Source organism: Heterostelium album (genome assembly GCF_000004825.1).
Source record: "Heterostelium album PN500 unplaced genomic scaffold PPL_scaffold3, whole genome shotgun sequence".
Classification (NCBI taxonomy): Eukaryota; Evosea; class Eumycetozoa; order Acytosteliales; family Acytosteliaceae; genus Heterostelium; species Heterostelium album.
Genome location: NW_008805065.1, coordinates 1,052,641 through 1,075,920, shown reverse-complemented (window position 1 = coordinate 1,075,920; position 23,280 = coordinate 1,052,641). Strand labels below are relative to the sequence as shown.

The following is a 23,280-nucleotide window of genomic DNA, read 5'->3' as shown; positions in this document are numbered from 1 at the left end:
ATCATTACTTTCAAAATAATCTTTAAAGATGCTTACAAAAAAAATGTTTATCTCATTATATTTATTATTATCTATAGCTTTAATAGTAACATGCGATATAATTGAGTTTAAACCAAATTTCATTGGTTCCTATGAAGATCCCAACAGTTGGGTACAAAACAAAGTACCTACTTTAGATGATAGTCCAGAGATAGTGCAAATAAACTCCACTTGTTTAATAGTCAATCAAAATATAACGACCAGCACAATCACTTTGGAAAACACAAATAATTTAAAGCTGGAAAACCTAATTAAAATCTTAAACTCAACCGTCCAAACTTCCACCATCAAACTAAAAACCAATGGAACAAGAGTATTGGTAGATTCATCTTCAATCACAGGAAAGCTCAAAATGGTCGAGGGTGCAATTACAAATAGTATACTTATTAATAGTTATCTTGAATTGTTAGAGTTGGAAATAAATACTCAATTTTCAGTTACCTCAAATAGTAAGAGTTTCAAGAGTTAAAAACAAACACATTATTGTATCCATATTAATAAAACTTTCATTATTCTAGGCACGATTGATACTGTTACAATGTCAGATGGTAATTCATATCTTAATTGTTCCCAAATGACAGGTGCCATTAAAAATTTAGATATTGAAAACCAATCCTCTCTTGATTTTATTTATACAAATATTTTAATTGGTGTAAGTAGAATATTCAATTTCAACTCTTAAAGTTTATTAACTTTTTTCCCTTTAAGGAATCGACCATCTCTGATGCTTTAATAAATTTCATCGATTCTGATATTGTTTTTGGTGAAACCGATTCCCTTGCTTCCAATTACAACCTTCAACAATCAAACGTTTCCTTTGAGATTTTTACAAACAGAAGATCAACTCTTATAAATTCGACACAATCCCAACTTCGTTTCAAAGACTATTTCGATTCCGAAGATATACATATAGTCTCAAGATCTTCAAATTATATATTTGATAATTGTTTTGTTAATACTGTAAATATCATTTTTATTCTTTAAAATTAAGCAAACCAAACTAAAATTTATCTTTTTATTTAAAAAATCAAATATTTTAGGAAAGAGGTAATTCAGACTTTGTTAATAGTAATTGGGAATTTATCAATTCAAATGTTTACTTAACTAAACCGTGGATAGACTTCCATAATAGCAGTCTGGTGTCAAAGGGTGGATCTCTTAAATTGAATGCTCCATACTTTGGTTCTGTACTGAATTTTGTAACCTTTGATATTGATTCAACTGTTTTTACCATTCAAAACACAGACAGTAAAATGAATCTAACAAATTCAAATTTAAATCTTCATATTAAAGATGGTTCATCTATTGTATGTATAATCAATTACAGCCCCTTATTATTTTATTTTATTAATAATCTATTAGAAAACAACATCTTTTAATTTAGATTCCACTGTTTTATCTATCTCAGGTGGTAGTTTCACTTTCCAAAATACACCATTCTATGGATCCAATTCCACGGTATCATTAGCATCTCAAACTACCTTTATTCAATCTCCACTTACACTAGAAGGCTTTTCAACACTTTCCATAGGTGGAAATGTACAAATCGATTCATTATCACTTGATAATAGTACACAGCTACAATTCGTCATTTCGAACGACATGAATGAAAGTAACTACTCTAGTATTACTTTGGTCAAAGACGGCTCAAGTATACTGAGTAATATCACAGTATTGGTCACTTATAATGCAAATGTAAGCAGAGCCTCCGACATTATGACAAAGAACACCACCATTCCTTTGATCAAGTTCAATGGTTTATCAACACTTTCAAATGAAACATCCATAAGGGTCTTCAGTTTTGATGCAATGACCAACTCTGTTATTGAGAGTTGCGTTAACCACTTCCATAACGAATCAGGTCTCTTTATTAACATCCGAAATTGCTTTGTTCCAACTATAACAAATCCACCCACAATCATTTCATCAGCAAGTCAAACCACAATCCCATTCACTTTAACTCTAATCATTGCTTTACTTTGCTTTATTTACCAATAACAAAACCAATAATAAAATAAAAACATTCTTTTAAATTAAAACAATCCAAATTTTTCTTAATAATTCCATCACATACAGAAGATAACGTGAACACACAACTTATTAAAGTGATCATTGCAAAGTTCTTTTGTCTGAATCTCCATCAACAATAAACAATTCTTAATGGGTGATCAAAAAAAACAACATTGTTTGTCCAATCATTAAACACCAGCTCCCACTCAAAACAAAACTGGCTCTTGTAACCATAAATCGAATAAAATTAAAAAAAACCACTATGATCACATGAGCCCCACTAATTTTTAATTTTTACATTTTTTTTAAAGGAGTGGGATTCAAATAATCTTTGGCAAATTGTTTTGTTTCCAAACAGTTTGAAAATCATTCCCCGTAACATTATTAATAAAAGATCATCAAACAAAAAAATTCAAGAGAAATAAAACAATGTTATTATAATTTAATTTATTTATTTATTTATTTATTTAATATTTGTATTTTATTCTATTTGTATTATTACTTTAAATATATATATATCTAACTTTAAAAGTTATATTATGATATTTTAAAAATGAAATCTATAACAATTCTGTGTATTTTATTCATTTTACTTTTTGTCTTGAATGCTCAAGTCAATGGAAATACTTTAAATTTCAAACCAAACTTTCAAGGAACGTTTAGCGATCCTGCGAGTTGGGTAGAAAATGTAGCACCACTTAGCAATGATTCAGTGATCATTAGTTCACCAGGTAGTATTTGCTCGATCAATGATACCAACTCCATTGATTCTATCACTGTTTGGAATAATGCAACTACACCTACCAACAGTCTTTATCTTGTTGGCGCCAATCTTACCATAGCCAACACATTGTCTGTAAAACAACCCAACACCGTATTTAGTTGTAAAAAATCCGTTGTAAAAGGACAGATTTCAATCACTGGGTCATCAAAAGATATTATTTTTGATGATTGCAATTTCGATAAACTTTATAATGAAGGATCTATCAAAGCAACTTATATATGTAAGAATAATTTTCATTTATTATTCATTTTTAATTTATTATTCATTTTAATTGATTTTTTATAAAACATTTTAGCATTACAATCACAAAACATAATAAAACTTGAAAATAGTGGTCAGTTTTACTTCACATTAATGACAAATTCCTTCATTGAATCATTGATTGCCAATGGTGGTCTATTTTATTTCCTTCAAGGTAAAAATGTTTCTATAAAAGTAAGTTTTTTGGTTTATTTTGATATCATTTTAAATTTTTTCTAATTTATTATTATTATTGAATCAATAGAAACTATTTGCAAATGAGACACAATGGAAATTCCAAATGTTTGGATCTCAAATCTCTATTGATAGTTTAGAATCTCAAAATGGTCTATTTGGTCAATTAACTTTAACAACTTCACAACTATCTATTGGTAACTGCAGTATAATTGGAGGTTCTTTGTCTGCCAACTTAGAAGGATCCACCCTCAGTGTACCAATTTACATTAATAAGGTTGATTTCACTTTTAAAGGTACATCTTCATCATCATACATTTTTGATGGATCAAATGTTAGTTTAGAAGTAAGTTGTTTTTTATCTCTTAAAAAAACACACAATATTAATTTTTTATCTACAATCTAAATATGAAAGCGTGGAGTATTTGATTTATCTTCTAGTAAAGTACAATTCTCAAAAAATAGTACATATCTACATAAATCAAATTTTAAATTAGTAGATAGTACTGCATTGTTCCAAGATGAGATAGCAAGAATGGATTTATGTACATCTTCAATTGTTAATTCAGTATTCAATATGGACACAAAGTCTTTTGCTGTAAATGGATTACTATTAAATTCAACAAATTCAAATATTATATTTGGCGCCACAACCAATGGATTATTATCAGTAAGTAATTAAAAATATGTTATTTACATTAAGTCCAAAATTATTAACCAATTTTTTAAATATTATCAGGGTTCAACTTTAAATATTACTCAAAATAGCAATATTACATTTAATCAAGGATTAGAGATACAATCAAGCAGTATTTCAATAGATACTTCTCAGCTAGTATTTGAATCACCAATTTCTATCAATTTAAATTCTTATATTCAATGTAAACACTCCATTATAAATATCAAATCAAATGTATTATCAAACTCTAGTTCAAGTTTGGTAGTCGATAGTAGTATTATCAATATTAAGAGTTCTCAGTTCCTATTGGATTTAGCCCTTATCAACACATCGATTACAATTGATGATCCAATTCAACTTGTTTCTCTTACCTTGGACAGTAATTCCAATTCAACCATTCAACTCGATGACCTCTTGCAAATCGATTCACCCAAGATCAAAGCAAAATCATTGATATTGAATGGTATTATCAATATTGTGGTGAGTAACAATGTCTTTGATACTCTGGTAAACAAAAGCGATCCAGTCCCCATAATAACATGTGACAATAACAATGCAATCTACCAAAAGCAATTAATCGTCAATTTTAGTTTACTCGATGCATCCAGAGCAGAGAGTATCGCCAATTGCACTGTATTCACACTCACCTCTACTGGAATCTATGTAAATGTATATCAATGTTTCCACACAGAAATCAATTCGTCGAATATCTTATTACCTTCATCGGGCAATATATATTTACAAATTTTAACCTATATCTTATTATTGATATTTATCAAATCTGGTTTGATTGAATGAATCAATAATCAACCACAAGTAAATAAAATTTTATCTAATATCGATTTATTTGTTCTTGAACATATTCTTAAATTAAAATAAATGTATCCGTTTTAAACATATATTAGTTTATTTTTATTTTTAGATTTGGGCAAAATAGTTTCTCTTTAATTCTTTAGTTTTAAAAATGGATATTATTCTCAATCAGAATGGTATGCTTTAATAAACATATATTTTGAGAGAATTGATTAAATACTGACTTTGAACTCGATATATATAACAAAGCTTTGAAAGATTCCGGATTTCCAAATGAGAATTAGGCAATCAACATTCCCAAATACTTGAATGAAGAGAGAATCATACCAGACAGAGAATACTAAATGTAGTCAATGATTCAAATCTACTAGTCAAATATCTTCAACCTCTCAAGTTTGGTGACAGTATCGGTCTCAAATATTTTTTAAAACACTATCTACATTCAGTATATCATTCGATAATTCATATGGATATATTTGGTGCAGGGAACGCTTGGATATTCAATAACAAACTTGTTGTCCTTATCATTGATGAATTCGATGGCATATTAAATGAAGGTGACTCTACCAAATTAAATATATTGGCTGAGATCAGACGGTGGAAAATAGATGAAATTCTATACTTTGGGTATGTGTAATCATTGGTTTTTTTTATTTACACAATCTACCTCCGATAATATTTTAATAAATAAATAAATATTAATATAAAAATCATTATATTCAATAGTAGTTTAAACTACTTTTATCTATTTGATAGTAAAAAAACAAAAATAATTGTAATTTTATTATGATTGTAAACATTCTTTTCTATTTATAATTAACCAATCGATCATTCTTAAATCACCATAACTCTTTGAAGTCTCTAAAGCTTTAACAGTACAACCTTCAGTTCTATTCTCGTGTAACCATTCAACTATTTCCGGAAACATTATAGAGTTATCCATAACAGATGGGGACCATGATTCAGTTCTATTCTCGTGTAACCATTGTAAGAGCTTCATGTGACCAGATGAAGCAGCAGAAACCATCGCTGTAGAGTTGAATTGCAAAGTAGTATTTTGATGAGCCCATTGTACAACGTCGATGTGTCCTTTTTGACAAGCCATATCTAAAGAGTATAAACTAATTTCACCTCCCAAATCGTTTTCATGGAGCCATCTAACAATATGTAATTTTCCGGCCTTCACTGCATCACTCTTTAATAACAAATTGGAATTATAGACATGTCTATAGTTTTCAATGAACCATTGAAGAACCTTCAAACTTCCACTGAGGATAGCATTGCTGAATGCTCTTCCTGAGCAACCAATAGACTGACTGTAAAGATATTCGATTACCTCGAGATTACCAACATATGCAGCAACATCCATATCATCAGGTCGGAATGAATGTGTTGTGTTTTTCCTGAGCCATCTAATCATTTCAATATTTCCATACTCCACTGCCAATTCCAAACAATAGCTAGAGCACTCATGTCCACTGACGCTCAAAAGCCATTTAACAGCCTCGATATCTCCATTCTCAACTGCATGTTCAATGCAATCCTCTGTGCAAGAGGTAACTCCGTTGTCATAGAGATAGTGCGCCATCTCCATTTGATCGTGTCGAACTGCACAATCCAACAATGCATGATAACCTACACCATTGTTATAATCGAAATAATCCTCACCGTCTTCCGGTAATGGATATCGATCCACTCGATTCATCAGGTACTTGAGCAAATCAAAGTGACCATGAATGATAGCATTGTAGTGCATACGACTCCACGGAATCCTCTTTGCGCAATTAACTGTTAAATATTCAATAATATCGATTCGGCCATAGATTGCAGCGATATCAAAAACATTTGAGTTACTCCTAAAGTTCAATTGATTGTTTACACCGAGAGTATCCAGCTTATCGTTCAAGTACTTTATAACATCAATGTTAAGTGATCGTGGAGACTGTTCGAATGCCTGCTCGTATTTCCATTTATCCGACAGAGCTCCAAGGTATCTAATAACGTCAAGCTTTCCAGTACGAGCGGCTATTAGCATCCAATCATTATGTGATTTGCTGGCGACACTATCAACTGGTACCAAGTCCAATTTTAATTCCTCTACTAAATATTTTATTATCTCAACTCTGTTGTGTTGTATTGCAAATAGCATCATCTTAAAACCATAGGAACTCTCTAAATAGCTATTGGTGACATGTTGTTTATATCGTTGGAAATAAGACTTTAACAGATCCAAATAACCATAGATAGCCAACATATCGGGACGATCAACCAATGTCTTCCAACTACAAACAGTAACACCAAATTTGCCACTATTCAATTCAAGATGTATTGATCTAACATTTTCAAAAACTAATTTTCTTATAGGAGATTGATTAAATATACTTTGAAATATTTGTTTATTCATTATAATATTTTAATATTTTTTTTATTTTTTATTCACATAATCTCTATGTTTGGAAAAAATTAAGTTCGAAAAAATTTCTGTTTTTGGATGCTTAAAAAAAAAAAAAGGAAGTGATAAATCAACAATGTTGGATTATTAACATTAAGATATATTTTATAGAGTAGAATATTAATAATAAATATATTATTATATTGTGAAAGAATGTTTTATTAAAATAATGTAACAGCAGTCTTTCAAAATAAATAGCAGTCTATAGACATTTCATTATTTCATTCCTGTTTTACTTTGTCATTCGATTATCTATTTCTTTCCAAAAATGTCTAGCATAGATAATGCATTATCAGAATTAATAAGAGAGGTATCTGGTGAGGACATGTGTGTCGTCCAAGATTATCGAATGTGTCTTGTCACAACAACAAGAACACTCGAGTCAATTTATACTTATTTTAGTGTTTATAAAACAAGAGAAATTACATCTAAGGAATCAGTTTGCAAACAAATTAACTATTATATAGACAAGATAGAGAAAGATATTTCAGAGCAAAAACGAGTCTTTAGTGCTATTACCAAAGTACTCTTTACTTTATTGGCCGATGCTATTGGGACCAAGAATGAAGCAATCCACAAAATGAGAACCAATATACCACTACTTTTAAACAACATTTTGTTTTAAATAGAGAAATAAAATAGTTTCAACAAGCAGAGCATTAATATATCTTATAATAATTTACTCCAAATTTTATTAAATCTTTAATTCTTCAAGTGATTTTGTTGTTTGCTCTTCTGTTGTAGTAGTAGTAGTAGTAATAGTTGTTGCTACTGATTCATTTTTATGATTGTCAGAAGTTGTTGTCGTTTCCAAAGTTTTCTCTGGTTTAATATAGTTTTCTTTTCTCCAAAAATGACGATCACCCTCTTTGTAGGTGTTTTGAATGAGTCTGTAGAAAAAGGTGTAATAATAGAGGAGGTCGTCATATTGACCCTCGTAGGTGTTGTTGTGTAGACGCTGGTGGAATTCCTTGTAGAAGTAGTAGATCGCTTCGATGGTAGCCAAAAAACTATCACCATGCTTTTGATAACGCCAAAACAGTGTCTTGTGTTGATCGATCTTGATGCAACGCAACTTCTTGACACGTGCATCCCTAAGAATTCTATTGGCAGTGTGCCACTGACTATCGATGAAAACGACACGTTTCACGCCGGACAAATCAGACTCTCTCACGAAATCGGAGGTGTCCGATGGGAACAGCAAAACTGTTTCCTCAACGTCGTAGTCTGGTACCTCTGGAAATTCATAAATAGAAACATCACTGTTTGCAACCACTTTCGAATGAATCGCTGTTGATTTCGATAATAATTCTGTTGGATAATGTAAACTAGATGTACATGTTTCATTAGTGTTACAATGAAAAATGATAAGGATAAGATAGATTGATAGATAGATTAGAGAATAACAAACACTTACATATCACATTTAATTGGTAACTTTAATTTCGGTGCTAATTCAGGATCACCGAATGGAATATAACAATCATAACAAAAGTATTTTCTCTTCTTTTTGCAATTTGGACATACTGCACGATCCAACTGAGCAAGATGATCACTCGATGTAAGCTTTAATGTATCTAACCAACTATCATCTATAAATTTTGGTTTATCTTCAACATAATCTTCATTATTCTTATTGTTATTTTCATTCTCCATATTTCTATTTATCAATAATTATCTATCTATCTATTAATATTAAAAAAAAAAAAAAAACGATTACTTTTTTTTTCTCAATTTTGTTCATTCGTTTTTTTTAATTAATTTTTAATTATTTTTATAACAAATAATCAATCAACCAGATATGTTACCATAGTAAGATAGAATGATAAATCTTTGTAGCAATATAAAGCTACTTGTTATTCTTTCCCTTCCATTGATTATGTTTTATTTTATCTTATTTATTTATTTATTTTTTGAATCAATGGTATTGTATATTAATTTATTTCAAACAATAGATAAATAAATCTTTATTTGTGAAAAAAAACTTAAAAATAATACTAAATTCAAATATTGAGCACCACATGATTAAACAATAACAAATACTATTCTTTTGCAGTAATCTGTATCTCTTGCAAAAGAAAAAAAAATACAATAAAAATAAAAAAACGAAAAAATCGATTTTCACATTTTTAATTAATTAAATTTCATATATTTTTTTTTAATAGTTTGAATATATTAAGATACAGATATAGATAGAGATGTCTGATAATAATAATAATAATAGTAAGAGTGATAGTAATAATAATAATAATAACAATGTATCATCTCGTCAAAAACAACCAATCAATATGATTTTGTTGGGTATGGCAGGTAGTGGAAAGACAACATTACTTCAGAGACTACGTGCACACGTTCACGAACACAAGATACCTACCTACATTATAAATTTGGATCCTGCCGTTGCTAAACTACCTTATACACCAAACATTGATATACGTGACACCGTCAACTACAAAGAGGTAATGAAACAGTACGGTCTCGGTCCGAACGGTGGTATCGTCACCAGTCTCAATCTGTTCTCAACGAAATTCGACAAGGTCTTGGAGATCGTTGAGAAACGTGCACCGCAACTCGATTACATCATTATGGATACGCCGGGACAGATCGAGGTCTTCACTTGGTCGGCATCCGGTGGTATCATCACCGAGTTGATGGCGAGCAGCTTCCCAACCGTGCTTGTCTACATCATCGATACTCCGCGAACCATAGATCCCACCACCTTCATGTCGAACATGTTGTATGCATGCTCGATCATGTACAAATCTAAACTGCCGATGGTCGTTGCATTCAACAAGATCGACGTTGCCAACCATCTCTTTGCGCAGGAGTGGATGAACGACTTTGAGTCGTTCCAAGACGCACTGACATCCGACCCATCGTACATGTCAAACTTGACACGTTCAATGAGTTTAGTATTAGAGGAATTCTATTCAACGCTACAAGTATGTTGTTGTTGTTTTTATCAAACAAACAAACTATTTTTAAACTTTATTAACTAACTAACAACTAATTGTTGTTGTTGTTGTTATTCTCTATAGAGTGTAGGTGTTTCGGCAGTGGATGGAACAGGAATAGATGAGTTTTTCGAGAAAATCAATACGGCAGCAGACGATTACTATAAATTTTATAAAGCAGATTTGGATAAATCAAAAGAAGAAAGATCGAAAGAAGAACAATTAAAGGCAACACAAGAATGGGACAAGTTAAAGAGAGATTTAGAAGAATCAAAGGGTTCAAATGTTGTTTATGATTATAAAAGTAAGTGTTAGCTTATTAAATATCATTTTGTTTTACTAATTTTGGTACATTTTTAAAAAAAACAATCATTGTAGAGGATGAAAATGAAAAGAAAATGAAGAATTTATCTATTGATGACCCAATGGCTGAAGATGATGATGATGATGAAGATGATTACGAAGAGTATGACGATTAATATAAAATGAAAATAAATAATCAATATATATTTCATTCCTTATATATATATTTTTTGTTTGTTTTATTATATATTTCAAATCAATTGTTTTAAATAATTGAAAAAAGACCTAAATCCACAATCAGACATAGTTAAAAAAAAATGGTCTTTTAGAAGAAGTTTGGTTTGTTCAATGTTTCTAACCGAGTTCCTGTTTGTATAAGGTTATTTTTAGTGCCTACTATCTATCAAATTACAGTGCAGAAGTGTTTCTCGTTTGATACTATTAAAGTCAATATAATTCACTTCTACAATCTTTGTTTTTTTAACCAGGTTTATTATATTGATTAAATTGTTTGTTTGAAGTTATTTTATCAAATCAAATAAAAAAATTAAAAATTAATTGATTTAATCAATTAAAATGACCAGATTCTAATTATGCCCGCCAACTATTTAGCTCCTATTAAAAAAGCTATTGGATTGCCTGGTTTCAAAATGGGTATTAAATAACATCAATTATCGGAGCAATTTTTTATTGTAAACAAAAAAATCTGTTTTTTTAAAAAAAAAATCAAAAAAAAAAAAATTAAGCAAATGTAATATAATAATTATTATTCAGATTTTATTTTAATTTTATTTATTTATTTATTATCTGTTTTTTTTTTGTTTTTTTTAAAGAAAAAGAAAAAGATTAAACAACATCATCATAATCATCATTTTGAAAGAAAATCAAAATCAAATTAAATCATTAGATTGATCTTATATCTTATACTATCTGATATTTTTACTTTTTTTTTTAAAAATTATTGTTGTTGTTGTTGTTGTTTATTTATGTTTAGAAATTTAATATATAACTGCAGCTAATTTTAAATAAACATAAATCGAATCACTTCACCACCATATTAAAGTATATCAAATATGAATCAGTCACCTCAACCAACAAGAGCTGGTGGTGGCTGGGTTAAAGTATCGAAAAATACATTAAGTGCTGGCGAAACTGTAGGTAATCAAGCATATTCATAATCATTAATCATTAATAATAATCATAAAATTGATTAGTTAGTTTTATAATTAAATAAATAAATATTATATATACTAATAGTTTTTTTAATAATCAATCAAATAACAATAATGATGACGATGATGAAAATGATCATCAAAAATAACTTTTATACTAACAATAACAATAACTCTTTAAATAATAATATCTTGAAACAACAACAACAACAACAACGACGAATACAGTTATCAGCATTTCTACAGAAACAATGTAAATCTAATGGTGGTCCAAAAACATACAAAAAGAAATGGTGTTGGTTTCAATATGACACTGGATTGCTGTACTATCATCACTCCGGTGCTATCCCAGGTGGCAGTGGTGTTGGAAATGGAAACGGTGAGACTATCAATGTTGGATATCAAATCAAGAGTATCCAGATTGAGAATTGTACTATAGAACAATCTACTACCACTAGATTAGAGTTTGTACTGCATAACAATAACAATGGCAGTGGTGGTGGTGTTATTAAGAAACAACAGTGGATTTGGAGAGCGACTGACGAACAGACTGTAGTTCAATGGGTAGCCGGTTTGAACAATTGGAAACAACGTAATCATGCACAAAACAACTTACAAAGAAGACCACCAAATCCAATTGGATTCCTTAATCAAAGTGGTTATCATGGTAATGGAAGTAGTGCAGATCTTGTTAATGGAATATCACCACCTTTGTCACCGAGATCACAGCAGTCACTTTCATCTGAGAACCTACTTGGCAATAGCAGTGGAAGTGCATCCAGTACGGTGACCTCCAATCTGAAACAGTCGATTGCAGAGCAATTCCTAAAGAGTCTATCGATCAATTGTGAAGCTGGTTCCGATCGCTCAAGTGGAAAGCAATCGTTTGGCGCAGTAAAGATTCGTCAGCTTCTAGTTAGACAGAATCCACCATTGGACTACGATCAAACCAACCATATCCTCACATTAATCTACAATCAAATGTCATATCTACAAGAATGTTATGATGAAATACAATATTTCTCTGATAACAATTTCAATAGTAATAATAATAACAACAGTAATAGTAATAGTAATAGCAATCCATTATCATCTTCAACCATTCTTAAAAATAGTATTAGTATTAGCAGTAGTGGTAAATCTAAATTAAATCTAAGCGTCAATAATAATAATAATAATAATAATAGTATTGATGAAGATGAATATGATGATCAAAATAATAATATTAGAGATGAAGGAATGTTTGCATTGTTACCGGACCATCTGTCAATGTACATCATGTCGTATCTAGACCCAAAGAGTCTGTTGGTTTGTGGACAGGTATCAGGTCGTTGGTATCGATTGGCAAGCTGCAATCAGTTGTGGCAGGTATTCACTACGCATCTACAGACACCGGCATCTATCTACGACACCACTCAAAACTGGAAAGCAGTCTATCTCAATCATAATAAACAATCAAACACACCGAAAGAGAAGAACATGAATCGTGCACTCTCCATATATGGATTGCCGTCGGCACCCAACTCAAACAAATCAGTCAAAGAAGGATTTCTCTACAAACGTGGTGAAGATATTCTAAGAATTTGGAAGAAACGTTATTTCGTATTGAAAGAGAATTGTTTATTTTATTTCCAACATCCTTATGTATGTCTATTGTTATACTATTTATGTTATGCTTCTATAAACATAATAATTTTATTAACAATCTTTTTATTATTAGGATACTTTTCCATGTGGTATGATTCCACTGCATATTAGTTTCAGGGTGAAGAAAGTATCACCCTCAACAAGAAAGCATTGTTTCAAGATCATTCATGATGGATTACAGAGTTGTAAGCAGCATCAAGGTGTTGGTGTAACCGTTGAGAGAAAGGAACCTTACTATCTATCTGCAGAGAATGAAGAGGAGTGCAATGCTTGGATGACAATCGTTCAATCATCTATTCAAAAGAGTGATAAGATAATACAATCAACAACCGATATCAACCATAACAATAATAATACACCAATTAAACAACAAGGTGGTCAACAACATAGAAGCTATACAGGTAGTAGCAATGGCAAGAAAGGTCACGCAAAGAAAGTATCGAATTCAACACCTATCAATTTGTCATCGCTTGCCGGTAGCTCCGATAGTTCAATGTCGCCATCGACCTCACCGTTGAAACAAAGCATTGAGACCAAACCGATATTTGGACTGCCTATTGCCGGCTTGATGGCAGAGCAATCAAAGAGTATGCAGCTACCGATTCCTTATGTTCTCTACAAGTGTTTCCAACATATCAAACTGAATGGATTGCACGAAGAAGGACTATTTAGAGTCAGTGGAAGTGTTATTGAGATTGAACTGTTGAAGAACAAATTCGAACAGGATCCACCACTGCCAGATATCGACCTAACACAACACGACATACACGCAGTCACCGGATTGGTAAAGAGTTTCTTTAGAAAACTACCTACACCTCTTATTCCCAGTGATCTAGATGAATATGCAACTGCTGTTTCAAGTAAATATACTAACTAATTTATAGATATTCAAACTTAACATTTAGATTACTCTTTAACTAACACCATGTTATTCTTTAAATCGATAGTGGCACAAAGTCAAACACAAGAACAGAAAATACAGGAATACAAGTTTATATTTGAAAGTTTAGATCCAGTTATTTATACGATATTTCAAACTTTGTTGAATCTACTACGTCTGACCGTGGAGAACAAAGCGACAACAAAGATGACCGAAGAGAATATTCTCATCGTTGTAATGCCGACACTAAAGTGTTCACCTGTTCTAGTAAATAATGGAATGCGTTTCTACAGTCAAATATTCGATATAAATAATGATATACTATCCGATTGAATCAATTCACGATTCATGATTCAATTCAACACTAATAATATTGTACAAATATCAACTTATTAATCGATTTTTTTGTGGAAAAGAAAATCAATCACACAAACCTCCTATTTATTTATTATTTATTTATTAAAACCTGCCTACCTACATCATTTAAAAGATATGTATCACCTTGTGATAATCAATTTAATAATAAAATATTGTTTATCCCAGTCAACTACTACTACTACCACTACTTCAAATATAATACATCTTTTATTTGTTATAAAGAAAACACCAAAAGAAAGAAAGTAGCAATAGACTAATTACTGATGAATTGAATACTAATTCTATTGGAACTTTAATATTTCTTGATTCTTTTTTAGAATTCAGACGACGTTTTAATAAAATAATCTAACATCACAAATTTATTCTCATAATGTTTTATGGTGAAAGTGGTGTAATAATACCCTGGTGGTCTAATCTATTTAATTTTAATTATTTTTGAATAAATAACCCCCTAGTTTTCACCACAGCAAGGTGTTTTCAATTTTTGATGAATTTTTTTAATGGTTTTTTTTGTTTTGTTAATAATAATAAAAAATTATTGAAAATCAAAAAAATTGTAATTTTTTTTTTTTACATCAAATATATATACAACTATAATCAAATAATTTATATTTTCAATTTATTTATTTAATTCCATCTATTTTTTTATTTATTAAATTTAATTTTCATTTTTCATTACTATATTAATATATCTTGCTTAGGTAAATATTAAATAAAAAGTGAACATCAATACATACAACACTCTACATACACATATACTATAGCCACAATAGATATTATATTATAATAACTACACGATATCGATTACTATTATTATTATTATTGTTATTATCTTAATATCAACCACTATATTATATTCAATAATAAATAGATAATCAATCGATCAATAAATCAATTCAAATTCAATTAATAACAAATATCAAATCTTAAGACGAAAATATAAATATAAAGTTAATCTTATCTTATCTCTTCTATTCTATTTAATATTGAAATTCTTTACTCGAGTACAACCTTTGATTATCAGATCTTTTTTAGTTTTTTTAATTTTTTTAATTTTTTATTTTTGTACAAACAATATCGTATTTTTTTTAATATCAAACAACCAATATATATTCATTTTACTTATATTATATTATCAATCTATAGAAGCTTTGGAGAATGTCATTTCCATACGAATATATCTTTAAATATATCATCATTGGTGATATGGGTGTAGGAAAATCATGTCTTTTACATCAATTCACAGAGAATAAATGTAGGTAGAAAAATAAATAAACAAACAATGAATGACTTTAGAGATGTAATCTAATTCAAATCGCTACCATTTATATTTAAATAGTTGTACCTGATAACCCTCACACAATCGGTGTTGAGTTTGGTACCAGAATTGTAGATGTAAATAATAAGAAGATCAAATTACAGATTTGGGATACTGCTGGACAAGAACGTTTCAGAGCAGTCACTAGAAGTTATTATAGAGGTGCTGCCGGTGCCTTGTTGGTGTACGATATCACTAGAAGAATTACATACAATCATTTGACCAACTGGCTGACCGATGCCAGAAACTTGACCAACCCAAACACTATTATCATGTTGATCGGAAACAAGAAGGATCTCGAAGGACAAAGAGACGTAACCTACGAAGAAGCTAGTACTTTTGCTAAACAAAATGGTTTAATTTTCGTTGAGTCTAGTGCTAAAACGTATGTTTAATGCGACCACCCTATTACAACTCACATCAAATAATCATAGAAACAAACAATCAACCAATCAATCAACCAAAGTCATAATCATACCCACCACAACCATTAACAACATTTCACTTTTTTTTTTTTTTTTTTTACATTTTCTAACCTTCCAATTCTTTTACTTTTTTTATTTATTTTATAGTGGTGAGAATGTCGAAGAGGCTTTCTTGAGGACCGCCAAGTTGATTTTCCAAAGCGTTCAAGAAGGAAAGTAAGTATCATCAATAGCATAAAAGCTTATCTAAGATTAGATTCTTTTTTTTTTTTTTATACTCAGATTTACTAATTACTTCAATCAATTTAATATTTATTTTTAGTGTTGATTTGATCCCAGATGGAGGTGTCACAAAGAGTAACAATGTATTACCAACACCAACCTCCCAAGAGCCAAACAATAAGTGTGCTTGCTAAAAATCTTTAACAAATCAAATTTCACAACAAAATGCATCTTATATTTTAATAACATTCTTTCTACCTCTTTCCTCCACTATCTTTCCTCACAATTCTAAAACTAAGATTCAAAACGCTAGTGAAAGCTACCTAATAATATATTATAATAAAAAGCTCAAAGAAAACTTTGATCAAGTGACTGTACTACATATTCTTCCCTACTTTTCCTCTAGCAACTAATTTATCGTCATTTTAAGAAATCATAATAGATCAAAACAAATTTCAAAGTGAAAATGAACTTGGTTTTTTTTAAATAATAAAAAAAGAATTCTTTGTGCACAAAATTTGAATTGGACAAATTAAACAAAAGTCTTCAAAACGATATATAACCTTGATATATTGCAATAATCATACAATATTTAAATTTTGATTATAAGATAAATAAAGGTTTGGACTTATTATTAGATACAACTATTATATATCAATTATAGGCAATCGATAATGTTTTGAACTAATATCTCACCAAAAGATGTTCTAAAACACCAACTCTACAAGTTTCACCTTTCAGTTTTCACCAGTTCTGTTAAAGTGAACTTTAACTGTAGAAACAGTATCTCAAACTAAGAGATAGTCGAGGAAAAGGACATAAAACAAAGCACAAACAATTGTTTTATTCGATTTGATCATTCTATCAATCAATCTATTACAATTAAAAACAATAGTAATATTATTATAGAAATCAAAAAGAAAACTTTAGAAAGTAATATATACAAAAATGGTTTATTCGAGACAATATTAAAAGATTTATATATATTATTATTATAAATCCATTTCTACCCAAGGGAAGTTATAAACCTCTGGTAAACCTTGGTGTGGAACATCTGGATATTGCTTCCAACTGAATGGTGGACAGTCAGGTGTAACGGTTGGTCCATTGATTGCCATTGCAGTGAACGATTTCACCATAGAACTCGAGGTTACTTTGCTATCGATTGCACCATGACTGCCTTGGTAGAACCAATTAAGAATGTTTGGTCCTGCACCTAGATCGAAACGCGAGGCAATAGCAGATCCTGGATATCCATCACTGAATGGATCGGTTCGGTATTCGTTGTATGTCATCATTGCTTGCATATCCTCTACCGAGTAGATATTGGATTGATCACGTCTGAAAATCATAGCACGTGGATTCAGCTGATAGGAGATTGCATTACCATAGAGTTGAGTATAATAAGTGTATCCCATGTCTTGGAAAATCGATTCAAAGAACGGTCTATTAAAAGAAGACCAATATCCATTTTGAAGTACATTGGTTACATCTGCCATCTCGAATCTTCCTGGCATTTGTTCAACAATCCAAAGAGTATTGGGTGGCAATGGTTGATATGGTGTAAATAATTTATAATCAACTACCATCCACTGTTTTAATTTGTTAAAGAAATTTCATTAGTTAATAGTTGAATTCCAATATGCAAAACAATAAATTGGTTGTGTCACTCATACTTGATTATTATAGGTACCGGAGTTATAACGCATCATTGTCTTTACCCAATCTTGACCGGTGTATGAAAGACGATTAGAGACAAGATTACGAATCCAATAGAGCAATGATCCAGGTTGGATTTGGGAGAAGAGTGTTTGGTTGACAATTGGATTGGTAGTTTCAATGACAACGAGATTCGAAGGTCGAATGATATAGAAATCATCGTCGGAAACCATGACACCTGGATAACTGGAGAATAGTGATTCATATCCATAGACTAGTGTTGGAGCTACAATTTTAATACGCTTAAAGATACGGAGCATCGAGGTATACGATCCCCAGGTTGTATGGGCAACAAAGAGGTCAGAGAAATCCGGTGTCAACTTGATCAAACCGGAGCATCGGCCAGTCTCTGCAAAGTACTTTTCCAATTTCTTTTGCGATTGAACACTGAATTCCGACTCTGCAGGAATCGTTGCAGACATAATGTCATTGATATCACCGATCAGATTGACAAGCAGCATCTCGATGATGGTCATCTCTTTGTGTCCATTGGTGTGACATGCAGCATTATATCCTAGCCAGAGACCTTCGAATTGTTCCAACACCATTACGACCTGATGCCAATAGGGATCTCCTGGATCGGTAGCATTGCATGTGTAGACAGTCCATTCATAGTTCTTCTGAACGAAATCCATTACACCCTTTGGGAATTGTGTACTATCGGTAGTATTAAACATCAAATTAAAGTAGTTCGCTGAGAAATTGGCAATATAGTTCCATGTTAAATATCCTTCCAAATAGCCGGCAGCCTTAAAAGACAATTGCTCTGGGATAATTGCTTCGGCAGTTTCAATTCTTAGTTTTCCCCAACCATCTTTTTCAATATCATCTTTAAAGTATCCCTATTTTTTAAAAAATTAGAAAAATATAGATTAATAATTAATAATTTATAAAGAATAATTATATTTAAATAAATTTATTTACCCATGCCAATGAACCTCTTTTATGTATTCCAGGTACAATTTCAAAAGTATTCATTAAAGTATGCCAATGAGTTTCATCATCTTCAACATCGAGATCATTGACAAACTCTATTTTCTTTTCTGGCATTCTCATTGTAGAAACCACATTTATATATAATAAAATTGTTAATAGTAATAGTAATTTAATTCCCATTTTTAGAAATAAAATAAAAATAATAGTAATAAAATTTACAAATAAATAAAACTTTTAAAGAAAAAAAAGGAAAATATATAAAATAATAATTTAAATTGACAATTATTGATCATTTATAAATCCTTTTTTTTAGTTTGTTTAATAAATAAACATTTAATTTAAAACATGTGATGTATATTTCGATGTGATTGATTACCTGGTGGTATTAGATGGCACCCCCATTCCCAAAATAAAATGAAAAAAAAAAACATTTTTATTTAATTTAATTAAAATTGTCGGAATTCATCAAATATAAACTAAATAAAGCCCCGATATCTCCATTATATTCCACAAATAAGACTTATCTATTATTAGTTAAATTAAATTATTTAATTACCATTTTCAAAAAAAAAAAGCTGTCGTTTTTTTTGTAAGTATGTTTCATCCATCTTCAAAAAAACTAACAACGCGCAAAACTGATGATTGAAGATCTTCCTTTTTGTATTTTATTTATTTTATTTATATATATTCATATGATTTTTAATTATAATAATAATATATCTTTTTTTTTAATATATATTTTTAAAAAGATATCTTATCTGTAAATAATAATAATAATAGTTTTTCTTATATATTATATTTGGTTAGCTAACTAGTCTAGTATGACAAAAGAAAAGAAAGAGAAAAAGAATAATGATGTTGAAGATATAACAACAACAACGACAGCGACACCAAAGAAACTAAAAGGTGTGGTTCTCTCAAAAGAAAGTCCTGTTAAGGCAATCAATATTCCTGCACGTGCATCTAAATTACCAGCTAATAATAATAGTTCACTGGTGTCATCACCTACTTCACCATCACTACCATCATCACCACTTTTACAATCATCTACAAACAGTTTAGATTCTGCTACTACGACGACGACAACGACGACGACAACAACTACAACTACACCACCACCAAAGAAAACCTATAACAAGTCATCGACTACACCGACTTCATCGACATCGAATACACCTACATTACAATCAGTAAAGAAAGACTACAACTATAACTATGCCAGTAAGAAAGCAAATTTCGGTGTCAATTCAACATTGATTATACCTCAACTCTATGTAGAGTCACAGGTTGACTCTGACATTCGTGAGCAGAGTAAAAAGAGATCATCAGATCAACAACAACAACAGCAACCGCAACAACAGATGTTTATCAATAATGAATTGTTATTACGTAATTTCCAAAATCAATTAGATGTTTTACAGTTTAAATCACTACCACCACCTGTTATAGATGTGGAGATGATGCCAACTATATTACAACCAAAGAAACCGAAACTGTTGAAAAGCGATCAGCCTATGGAGTTGAAACAACCAAAGCCAATCAAGATACCAAGAAAGATTGAGAAAATGCAGAATCGTGCCATCAAATATCACAAGCCTGACTTTTCACTTCGTGGCGATTGGACCATAGCAGATGACCGTCTACTCATCGACCTAGCACAGAGATTTACAACAATAGAGCAAATCTATAATGAATCGAAATCATTATTAAATCAATTTAATAATAGTAACAATAACAACAATAATAATAATAATAATCAAAAGAAAGAAAGAAGACATTTTTCAAAGGAATTTACAGTTGCTGAAATAGAGGATCGTTGGCGACAGTTGTTATACAATGAGAATGTAGCTGATGAAGCTGCTTCGATGATTGCTGTCTTTGGTTTGTCGAATTCAATGAATACACCGTTGTATCATCATCAGCAACAGCATCTACAGCAACAGCCAATACAGCAATCGCATCTTTGCCCGGCATGGTCAGAACAAGAACTGAGAATGCTGGCCAGCTTTGCACAACCCAATATGAACAGTATCAATTTCACACGATTACTTCACAGTCCAGAGCATAGACCATACTTTCATAGCAGCAGGACAGCAAGACAACTCGAACAGGTCTACAAAGACAAACTACTCACCAAACCAATCAACCTATTTCATCCATACATTAGCTTTTTAACTGATCAAAAGAAAAAGATAAAATCATTATTAAATACAACTTTAAACACAACAACATCAACAACAACATCAACAACAACAACAACAACAAATTCAAATATAGATAATAACAATGATGATTTAATGAATATAGATAGTAGTAGTAATAGTAATGTAGATAAGAATATAAAAGAAGAAGAAGAACAACAACAACAACAACAATCAAGTCAAAAAGAACAACAAAGTTTGGTGGTGGATGATGGCGAATTTGAATTTATTGATATGAATACATTTCTGTATAGGAAGAATGCGGATGCATCAGGTTCTATGATTCCTCAAACAGAATGGGATTCAGTGATATCTATTCCTCCCACTTCAAACGTTGATTTATGTAGTGATCTTATTTTGAATCCATTTTTAAAGTATGTAGATTTTATTATAATATGATATGTATTATTATAGTTTTTTTTGCTTAAAACTTGTTATTTTAAAATAATACGCTAAACTAACCTAAACTAACCTAACCAATCAATTAACTATTTGATTGACTTTATCAATTCTATTATTTATTGGAAACAGTATACCCAAGTATATGGTCGCTGCCGATGCACAAGAGGATGAAAAGAATGATTTGAGGTCAATTGTAAAGCTGGAGAAGGAGTACAACACAGACAAGGAGAGAGACTACAAATCACTCGCTTTAATCAGAGGTGACTCCATTAGATACTATATGAGGTCAAAGGATATAGTTGTTGGTAGAGACCTCTCACCAAAGAACCTCATTGATTTGGATCTTCGTGAGGAGTCTGATTACAACATTAGTAAAATTTCAAAAAAACAAGTAAGTTATTATCATAATACAATATATACTATCTATCAATCAATCAATCAATCAATCTGTCAATCTATCAATCATAAATGATTGAATAATGTTCAGATAAGATTGGCCAATCAAATCACCAATTATATTTTAAAGAGACCAAACAATAATAATTAATTAATGAATTTCAATGAACTAATTAACTAACAAACGAACTGATCACTTTTACTTTTTTTTTATGCAACAGTTTATAATTAAGCTTAAATCAACACAGAAATTTGTGATAAGAAATATTGGCAAGAACACAGTTGTCGTAAATGGTCACCCAGTGGCACCCACACAAACCGTCAACTTACAGGATCTTTCTTTGATTGAGGTATGTATAAGATCACCCTCATTATTTCATAAAGTCTGTGGGTTTGTTGTTTTTGTTTTAAAATGTGAAGTTGCAATTCGAGATACATATATAGTGCAGAAAATAATGATGATGATGATTGGTTTGTATTTTAAATTATTATTAATAATAAAATACAACCAACCATCATATTAAAATATCAAAACAGTTAAAGCAAAGTGCAAACATTCGAATCGATATTGTAATGTATGATCGAGTTCTTTTGTGATCATCATTACCATCACCACAAGTTTATTCATCATCATCATCATCATCAACATCCATCATTCACATAACAATCGGTATAGAGAGGCATTAAATTTATTAATTAATAATCTAATTGATTGGTTTGATTGGTTGGTTTGGGGTTGGTTTATAAGTTTGTGTTGTAATGATTGGATTGATATATTTATAATCAAACAAACCACACATATTTTGTTTTATTTTTTTAATTGCACATTCTACCCAATAGCTTTCATCACCTTACAATATATTAATTCGTTAATGAATTGAACCATTTAGGTATCCTCTGTAAAGTTGATCTTTGAAATCAACAAATCCTTTTTCCAAAAGATCCGTAAGCAACTCCAATCCAAAGAAAGCGGAGCTTCCTCCACGAATGATAACAGTCAATCTGATGACACCACAACTACTTTTAGTTCCTGAATCAGTGTGTTTATTTTAAAGAAATTTTAAAAAAACAAAAAAAAAACAAATCATTGTTAATTGACACAATAAAAGTTGCTT

The 23,280-nt window shown here is 30.5% G+C and overlaps 11 protein-coding genes across 11 annotated transcripts; 8 read left to right on the top strand and 3 right to left on the bottom strand.

Annotated features, from left to right (window-relative positions):
• Nucleotides 1–43: 43 nt before the first annotated feature.
• Nucleotides 44–2,037, top strand: PPL_03002 (uncharacterized protein; the record flags this gene model as incomplete). Its single annotated transcript, XM_020573977.1, has 5 exons — nt 44–488; nt 558–691; nt 748–999; nt 1,080–1,346; nt 1,402–2,037. The coding sequence occupies 5 exons, from the start codon at nt 44–46 to the stop codon at nt 2,035–2,037; spliced, it is 1,734 nt and encodes a 577-aa protein (XP_020436049.1).
• A 565-nt stretch (nt 2,038–2,602) lies between these two features.
• PPL_03001 (uncharacterized protein) lies at nt 2,603–4,884 on the top strand (the record flags this gene model as incomplete). The annotated part of the gene is made up of 6 exons (XM_020573976.1): nt 2,603–3,053; nt 3,129–3,268; nt 3,339–3,614; nt 3,684–3,938; nt 4,008–4,610; nt 4,870–4,884. The coding sequence occupies 6 exons, from the start codon at nt 2,603–2,605 to the stop codon at nt 4,882–4,884; spliced, it is 1,740 nt and encodes a 579-aa protein (XP_020436048.1).
• Nucleotides 4,885–5,544: 660 nt separating this feature from the next.
• Nucleotides 5,545–7,164, bottom strand: PPL_03000 (uncharacterized protein; the record flags this gene model as incomplete). Its single annotated transcript, XM_020573975.1, has 1 exon — nt 5,545–7,164. The coding sequence occupies one exon, from the start codon at nt 7,162–7,164 to the stop codon at nt 5,545–5,547; it is 1,620 nt and encodes a 539-aa protein (XP_020436047.1).
• Nucleotides 7,165–7,480: 316 nt separating this feature from the next.
• PPL_02999 (uncharacterized protein) lies at nt 7,481–7,837 on the top strand (the record flags this gene model as incomplete). The annotated part of the gene is made up of 1 exon (XM_020573974.1): nt 7,481–7,837. One exon carries the CDS (start codon nt 7,481–7,483, stop codon nt 7,835–7,837), a length of 357 nt encoding a protein of 118 aa, XP_020436046.1.
• A 69-nt stretch (nt 7,838–7,906) lies between these two features.
• PPL_02998 (uncharacterized protein) lies at nt 7,907–8,868 on the bottom strand (the record flags this gene model as incomplete). Its single annotated transcript, XM_020573973.1, has 2 exons — nt 7,907–8,540; nt 8,630–8,868. The coding sequence occupies 2 exons, from the start codon at nt 8,866–8,868 to the stop codon at nt 7,907–7,909; spliced, it is 873 nt and encodes a 290-aa protein (XP_020436045.1).
• A 542-nt stretch (nt 8,869–9,410) lies between these two features.
• gpn1 (GPN-loop GTPase family protein) lies at nt 9,411–11,368 on the top strand (the record flags this gene model as incomplete). The annotated part of the gene is made up of 5 exons (XM_020573972.1): nt 9,411–10,154; nt 10,251–10,470; nt 10,545–10,632; nt 10,860–10,890; nt 11,303–11,368. The coding sequence occupies 5 exons, from the start codon at nt 9,411–9,413 to the stop codon at nt 11,366–11,368; spliced, it is 1,149 nt and encodes a 382-aa protein (XP_020436044.1).
• Nucleotides 11,369–11,542: 174 nt separating this feature from the next.
• PPL_02996 (uncharacterized protein) lies at nt 11,543–11,647 on the top strand (the record flags this gene model as incomplete). Its single annotated transcript, XM_020573971.1, has 1 exon — nt 11,543–11,647. The coding sequence occupies one exon, from the start codon at nt 11,543–11,545 to the stop codon at nt 11,645–11,647; it is 105 nt and encodes a 34-aa protein (XP_020436043.1).
• Nucleotides 11,648–11,773: 126 nt separating this feature from the next.
• On the top strand, nt 11,774–14,501 carry gacFF (pleckstrin domain-containing protein; the record flags this gene model as incomplete). Its single annotated transcript, XM_020573970.1, has 3 exons — nt 11,774–12,949; nt 13,362–14,148; nt 14,236–14,501. 3 exons carry the CDS (start codon nt 11,774–11,776, stop codon nt 14,499–14,501), a joined length of 2,229 nt encoding a protein of 742 aa, XP_020436042.1.
• Nucleotides 14,502–15,704: 1,203 nt separating this feature from the next.
• rab14 (Rab14 domain-containing protein) lies at nt 15,705–16,705 on the top strand (the record flags this gene model as incomplete). The annotated part of the gene is made up of 4 exons (XM_020573969.1): nt 15,705–15,801; nt 15,886–16,249; nt 16,437–16,505; nt 16,612–16,705. 4 exons carry the CDS (start codon nt 15,705–15,707, stop codon nt 16,703–16,705), a joined length of 624 nt encoding a protein of 207 aa, XP_020436041.1.
• A 60-nt stretch (nt 16,706–16,765) lies between these two features.
• PPL_02993 (phospholipase B family protein) lies at nt 16,766–19,286 on the bottom strand (the record flags this gene model as incomplete). Its single annotated transcript, XM_020573968.1, has 4 exons — nt 16,766–16,834; nt 17,540–18,103; nt 18,188–19,072; nt 19,155–19,286. The coding sequence occupies 4 exons, from the start codon at nt 19,284–19,286 to the stop codon at nt 16,766–16,768; spliced, it is 1,650 nt and encodes a 549-aa protein (XP_020436040.1).
• A 701-nt stretch (nt 19,287–19,987) lies between these two features.
• On the top strand, nt 19,988–23,199 carry PPL_02992 (uncharacterized protein; the record flags this gene model as incomplete). Its single annotated transcript, XM_020573967.1, has 3 exons — nt 19,988–21,741; nt 21,899–22,160; nt 23,107–23,199. The coding sequence occupies 3 exons, from the start codon at nt 19,988–19,990 to the stop codon at nt 23,197–23,199; spliced, it is 2,109 nt and encodes a 702-aa protein (XP_020436039.1).
• Between the last annotated feature and the right edge of the window lie 81 nt (nt 23,200–23,280).